Source organism: Prunus mume, linkage group LG4 (assembly GCF_029339155.1).
Source record: "Prunus mume cultivar Tortuosa linkage group LG4, ASM2933915v1, whole genome shotgun sequence".
Lineage (NCBI taxonomy): Eukaryota > Viridiplantae > Streptophyta > Magnoliopsida > Rosales > Rosaceae > Prunus > Prunus mume.
In genome coordinates, this window is record NC_142701.1 from 1,294,659 (window position 1) to 1,302,343 (window position 7,685).

The 7,685-nt window shown below is 35.6% G+C and overlaps 1 protein-coding gene across 1 annotated transcript; it reads left to right on the forward strand.

Moving 5' to 3' along the window:
* The first annotated feature begins 369 nt into the window (after positions 1 to 369).
* LOC103342657 (uncharacterized) lies at positions 370 to 5,677 on the forward strand. The gene is given in 9 exon segments (XM_008246292.3): positions 370 to 480; positions 483 to 766; positions 1,757 to 1,801; positions 1,929 to 2,058; positions 3,038 to 3,107; positions 3,213 to 3,261; positions 3,586 to 3,683; positions 4,938 to 5,076; positions 5,338 to 5,677. Coding segments are annotated over 9 exon segments (1,038 nt in total). The 5' UTR covers positions 370 to 404; the 3' UTR covers positions 5,485 to 5,677.
* Positions 5,678 to 7,685: the final 2,008 nt, after the last annotated feature.

Genomic DNA, 7,685 nt, shown 5'->3' on the forward strand with positions numbered 1-7,685 from the left:
AATATAAGACCTTTTATTTTACAGTCATATTTTTTAAAACTGATTAGATCTATTAGCGTCGCCCACATCTATCAAGATTTTTTTGGAGACTTTGGAAAAGCAAATGAGAGAGAAATTTTTAAAATAAGTAAAATGGATGAAATTCACTTATTTATTTTGGATTCTAAGAGTCATTCGTTTAAATGTGCTGATTTGAAAGTTGAGAGGTTTTTATATCTTTTGAAAAAGTCACATTTTTTAAAAAAAATTTTTTTATGGCTAAAACCTAAATTTACTTTTTTTTTTTGGGTTGGATTGGAACCACCTATATCAAGTTAAGCAGCTCAAAATAATAAATGCAATTAGCCCAATAAAGGAAAAGGGTGAAGGTTGGGGCCATTGAGCGCGAGGTCAATTTGACATGAATGGCTGCTCTCCTCTCCCTTCACACCATCTCCCAGCTTCAAACCAACCTCTCTACTTCGAGGGTTACGGTAAATCCCGAGCTGCCCTCCATGGAGCTCAGAGAATGCGAGTCCCTTACGAGCTCAAGCAGGAACAGTCTCGTCTTTTCCACCAGCTCCCCTCTGGCCTCAACATGGAGGTAATTGTGCAGAAGGGAGTTGCAGAAAAAGAATCAGATGAGAAAAAGGAGAGAACAAGTGAAAACCCACCTCTTGTTTTTGTTCATGGAAGCTACCATGCTGCTTGGTGCTGGGCTGAGCACTGGATGCCTTTCTTTTCAGCTTCTGGGTATGATTGTTATGCGATTAGCTTGTTGGGCCAGGTGGGTTCTCTCTTGCTCTCATCTGAAAATGTGCCATTTTTATGCTCGTTCTGTTGATTAATTGTGTTTTCTTCCTTCTTCTGGTCCAATGTGGAAATGAGTTTACGATATTTATGTGGCAATATTGGTGTCTCATTATCTTGTTGTCAACTCTATATCTTCTTGAAGCTTATTCGATGAGAGTAGGGCAAGAATTTGATTTCATGGATTCTTCGTTAACTGGGTTGAAATTTATCAACGATTTTCTTATGGTATTTATTTTGGACATTAGAGTTGGCAAGTACTTTATGGGAACAGGGCAAGAAAAGAATTCGCCTCCTTTCTTCCACGTTGGAGAAGTACTTCTTCTGTCTTCTCTCTGTCTCACACAAACACTTAAATAGTAAAGAAGATAGCGTTATTATAATTTAAGAATATAAAGAGATAAAATTTCATTTCATTTCATTTTATTGCAAGTGACAATTTGGGCAGAAGGTCAGCATTTACTGCTCTTGTGCAAATGGTGAATTATGAGTCACTTGACTCTACAGTAGAATATGAGCTGAGATATTGAACGACTTGAAAACTTAAGTATGAGATGCACTTAGCTGTTGTTGTAATCTTTATGTTTCCAGCTGACAAATGGTATTCATAGTTTAATTTGAGCTACAAATGAGGCACAATCTCTCCCTCTCACTCTCTCCTTTTTCCCTTCTTTATTCCTCTCATAAAAAAAATTGTACTTCACTCCGAAATGCAATTGGATGATTCACTATGATCATCAGACGACGAACTTGTTGTATTACTTTGCAGTTTGATATTTAACTCATTAAAATTGTTTCTACTAGCCTATCAGCTGATAATTGGAAGTATGGGATTATTATGGTTATGACTTATGAGTGTTAAAATGCTATTTTTAGGGAAGTGTTATTTTGTAATGCACCATTGACACATTAGCATATATCTGGAAGCTGTGTGTTCTGATTTTTCGTACCTCTTCCAATTGGTCAGGGTGAAAGTGATGCACCCAGTGCTTCTGTTGCTGGTACTCTCCAGGTATTGTAGCTGTCCACTAGTAAAGAACTTCTTTTGCAATTAAATTCGCCAGCATCTGCTCTGTATTTGTTAGTTTCCATACCTGGTAAAATGTTCTTATTCCTGTTAACTCTAAATTCTGCAGTAGACACATGCAAGTGATGTTGCTGATTTCATCTGCAAAAAACTCACGTTTCCACCAGTGTTGATTGGCCACTCTTTTGGAGGTCTCATCATTCAGTACTATATTGCAAACGCTAAACCTTACCAATTTTTAGGTAACTTCTACTTCTATCATTTTAAATTTTTACTTAAAAGGGTAGACTAAAATCTTCAAAAGGATGAGGCATGGTCATAAGTTTTATGCGGTTTGGCTGAATTCTACCCACATCTAGTGTAAGAGAAGAGAAATAGCCCTGAATAAACATTGAAAAGTTAAAAGGATGAGTATTTAATCACCCAACCCTAACCTACAGCCCAGACCTTAAGTATTAGCAGGGATGTTTGCAATTTGCAAGCTGCAGGGTTTGTTTGCAACCTAAATGAAAATTGTATTGTTTAGATCTAAATATTGATTGAAAGAATAACTACTTGAAACTTCCGTACAAACTTCGTTTCTGTAAAAGTATTAAATGCAGTTTAGTTGACGTGGCTTGATATAATTAATTGAAAGAGTAGTAATATGGCCTAGAGCCATGAAGGCTGTAACATGTTTTGGGTTTTGCTTTTCCTTGTGCCCAGCCAACTTACAAGTCGTATTAGTTTTCTCTTTATTTCTGTGTGGCCCTGTTTGTTTTTATGAAAATTGTTTGTTATGATTTCTTCTATTTTTGCTCCATTTGTTGCAGTGAGAAATTTGGACGTATTTTGATTTTGGGTTTGGGAGAGATTCATGATTATCTTTGTATCTCCTTTGATTTTATAGTGAAATTGCTGTACCCCCTATGTGGGTGGATGTAGGCCTACAGGATGGGCTATGTAACTCGTTATGTTTTGTTTATTCCAAATTACTGTTTCTATTTTCTTGTTGTCTGTTTACTGTCATAGAGAAATAATGTTGTGTTCTGTCATAATAAGTTTTAATGTGAGTCTGAAACTGTGATGCACGCTCTTGATATTAAATATCAAACTTTAACTTCAAGCAAGATCAAGTTTCCTTCATGACCTGGCCTCTGGCATAGCTTCAAAAGCATCACATTTCATCTCAAGGGTAATTTTCTTATGTATATATTTTTGTGTTGATTGTGCTTATTGTAGACATGAGAGATTTTTTCCCTGAGCTTATGGGGGCTGCACTTGTCTGCTCTGTACCTCCTTCGGGCAATAGGTAACTAACATACTGTCTTTTTTCTGATTATTTATTCTTATTTATTCTTTCATTTTGAATGTATTTAGTTTCAAACTGACATTTGCTAATTTTTTTTCTCTCCAGTGGCTTAGTGTGGCGCTATCTCTTTTCCAAACCTATTGCTGCTTTTAAGGTTTCTAGTTTCACTCTTTTATATAGAACCTCATTCATAATGGAAAGTTGCTACAAGAAACTTTGGCCCATCTTCCTTTAGTTTTGGTTGCATTTTTCAATTAAAATGTCTTAAGTTGTGTCTTTTAATTTGTAAGTTGTGCTCAGTCTGTTCAACCTATCATCCCTAACATTCTTTGGAAGGCTGTTAAACATTATTAGTGCATGAATCTAATCTTAATAGAAAATGAGATACCCTTTTTCAGGAATATTTTTAGCTTCCTCGTGTATGCTTTACAGTATATATAGAAGTTAGTTCTTATGATGTTGTTGGAATTTTGAGTAGGTCACACGTAGCTTGGCAGCAAAAGGATTTCAAACTTCTGTTCCTCTTTGTAAGGAGACATTTTTTTCTGCAACAATGGAGGATTGCCTAGTTTTACGGTTTGTTTCCCAGAAATTCTTTTCTACTTCGTCAGACATTTGTTCAACTGACAGATGAAATTCAACAATATATTTCAAGTTACTATTGAGCATATTGACACACACACACACACACACTCTATCTCTCTCTCTCTCTCTCTGCAAAAGAAAATTGAGTAATGCACTTTAAGTTAACATCTCCTGATACCACAGCTAAATTAGATTCTGCTTGAAGTTTCCAGAGACGATGTGTCTAGACACTGAGCCTCACTGCAACAAAAATTTCACAATTAAGAATAAGTATTTGCAGATATGTGGGATATTTCTTCACAGCATATAGTTACAAAAATCTGAAATCAACAATTTTTTTTTGGGTATTAGTTTGCAACATATGGGGAAAATTTTGGATGTGCATGTGTATGTGGTGTAGGATTTCTGGTATTGTAAAAGGTGATGGAAGGCAAACTTTAGGTGAAGATAACTAAGAGACAAACTTTATAAACTTATATGAATGCGTGAGTATTCTGAGTTCCAAAAGAGTTATTACCATGCATCATTTTCATTTGGTTTTATTTTGGATTGCATGTTAGTTTGGTGCATGGAGGATAGGAGTGGATGAGCTAATCTTTGGCATGCACACTTCTGTTTGATCAAATTGTTCTACCATAAGAAAAACTGTACTGGTTTAATGGACAATAGATGGAATGAATTTTAAAAATCTGAAATTCCTGGTCTCATTTAGGGATTTGGTGGCCTTCTTCCAAATCAATTTAGGGTACTCATACACAGAGCAAATGATTGTGAGCGTTTTCTAGGTCTGTTAGATGCACCACGACAGCGTTTGTGTCAAAGATAAGTTGAAACCAAGAAAAGGTGGTGGAGCAAAAGAGGTCTAGAACTGCAAGGTGTTTGTACAAAGAAGGGCCAACACCAAAAGTAGGTGATTGTGTCAAACAGGGTAGAACAATAGGGTACAAGGATAGGAAGAAGACACTAAAGGGAGTGAAGAACTTGGTAGTACATGGGTGTATTGGGGCACCAGATCGTGAGTTGTTTTATATCTGTATAATTGTTGGTCGATAGTGGAACTCATGGACATAGGCAAGTTTTCTGACCCATGTAAATTTGTTTGTTCTTATTATTTGTTAATTGCTTGTATACTTGTGATATATGGTTTGAGTATTTTTGTGGTCTTTTCACAAACAATACAGATCTTTTATTCCCAAAATTTGTCCATTTGCAAAGGAACCTTTAATTCTTTCTGTTTTCTTTCAGTTATCAAGAGCTAATGAAGAAAAGTTCAAGAATGCCATTATTTGATCTGCGGAAGCTCAATGCAGCGCTTCCAGTTCCTTCAGTGCCAAAATCGGCTATTGAACTCCTTGTTTTGGGTGCAAATGACGATTTCATCGTGGTAAACTCCGTATTCTAGAATGACTCGGTTCTTTTCTCTAATGTTGCTCATGGAACATGCCATTCTCTAATTTCTGCTTCTTTGCCTCGCTGATTCTTGTTTCCCCCTTTTTTCTTTCTATAAAAGGACGCTACGTAAGTTTGTAAAATTCTATGCTTAATTATATGGTCCTTATTTTCAAATTGTTGTCTGTTGATTCATTTAAAGAAAAAAGGAAAAGAAAATTCTTGTCTTTTCATTAACAAGAAATTTGTTGATCAGGATGCTGAAGGTCTCAAAGAAACAGGCCGGTTTTATGGTGTCTCTCCGATCTGTGTTGAAGCGGTTGCCCATGACATGATGTTGGACTGTTTATGGGATAAGGGTGCAAAAGTTATCCTATCATGGCTAAAAGATTTGAAGAAATAGGAATATTCAGTGCCATTTTGCTCGTGTTGATTTAGTTGGCACTTGCCTTGTAAGTAGCAGGAGGAAAATTCATTTGTTCTGGCAGGAAAATTGACAGAACTGAATTTGAATTTCACATATCATCCTGTAAACGCCTAATAGTGTGAGACAGACCACAGGAAATGAAGATCCTACGACTTTATTATTTCAAATGGTAAAAGGGCACAAGTTAATATTTCATTACAAAAGTCAGTAGTTTCCTCCTAAGAAAAAAACCCATCTAAGCATTGGAGGGTTCGTTTGTTAGATTTTTTTCTTTTAGTATTTTGTTTCAAATTTTAATTGAAGATAAAAAAGTAGAGGATATGAGAAGAGATGGATTGATGTAAAGGAGAAAGGAGGAAATATGTATTGAATTAAAAGTTAAAAATCAGGATATTGCCTGATGTATAATTACATATAACTTGGGACGACAACTCTTCGGACTAGTGAGTGTTGTCGTCCCGCTAATCCTTTTCTTATCGTTGTCTCTGCAATGATCCTTTTCTTATCGTTGTCTCTGCGATGATCCTTGTATGGTGACGACGAGAGGAGATTATGGGAAGCATGGCTTTTAGGCTTTGGATTTCTGTGCAGGAAATTTGGTGTTTTTGTTGTTGCAAAGCTTGAGGTTTGATCTCAGCTTCCCTGATAATGATGATGACCAATTGAGCCCGTTAATGGCGTTGGAATTCGATTGTATGTCTAGATAATAGGAACTAAAAGACTTGATGCGGACTTATTCGAAACGACTTGTAATGAGTCGAATTAGTACCCTACGTCCCAAGCAACCCCATGCAAGGATAGGCATGTAGCAGTCGTACACAAACAGAACCTTGTCGGCTGAGATTGATCATGCCAACGCAATTACAAAATCAACACCACCTTTCCATGATATATCATCAAAGAAAACTACATGGAATTGATTCTTTACATGTATTAATGTAAGGAAGCATAATTGTTCTTTTTCTCCGTCTAGCTTGCAGGTGAACGTTATTTTTCCTCTTTTTAATTTGTTTATGTAATAAACTTCTGGATACACATTGTCACAAACACAAAGGGTTCATTCTATAGATCAATCAGACGCTATTAATTTCGTTTGTGGTAGCTAGTAATTGTGAAACATATGTTTATAGAATTATTCGAAAATGAAAACAATTTTTTCATTCCTCTCATATGTAAACTATTCACACAAACTAAAAAGCTGAAACTAGAACGGTAAAGGGAAAAATAACAAAACAATATTACCTTTTTTTTCCTTTCGAATGTAGCTTTGTCTTTGTGAACTAACTCTTAGTTTAATGGTATTTCTTTCCAATGTTAATAGCAATTCCAAATTAGAATTTCACTCTCCGCTGATTTAAACAGAAGAGAAAAAGAAATACTAGGTTCATCTTTTCCAAATTACCCCATAGTTCTTGCTAATTAAGATATATGCCAAAAATGTATTTGAATAATACAAGTACGTATAAACAATGTGCATGGAGAACCCCTCATGATATGTGCATTGAAGAAACTGAGATATGTTCTAGGATAAGAAATAGTACAGAAGAATATGTAGACGTAGGTGTAGCAAAGTGGATAAGTTCACCACCAAATAAAAGGTCAGAATCAAATAGATGATCTGCATTGCAATCCCATTATATATATCCAATTCCAAAGCTAGTTAAAATATAATCATACATCAATACCACAAAAACGATAACTAAAAAAGCAGATGAATGAAGCACATACGTATTCCTTGATAAAAATATTGTCCATACGGTTTCAAACGGTCCAAAAAAGATACATATATTTCTCTGACTCTTTACTAGATGATAACGCAAGTAAAGCTTTGAGCAAGCTGTAGTTGTGGAACTTCAATTAATCTTGAACCTTACTAGTGGAAGTCGAACCATTCTCTAAGTCGCCCAGGTCTAACTCAATACCACACTGTTCCCTTAACTTATGGCGGAAAAAATCTACCATAAGAGCTATCAGTCCCTTCCGCCGAAAGGAATGCCTGCCTTTTAAAATAATAATGTGTGAGCGAGAGAGAGAGATGGAGCCAAGAATTTGTGTTTGGAGGCCAACATATAAACCAAATAAGACATTAAAAAATTTCAATTTTTCAACCTTAATAATGTTTGTAAAAATAAAAGGCAGAAAACAATTGTTTATTCAATTATGTATCAAAATAACAC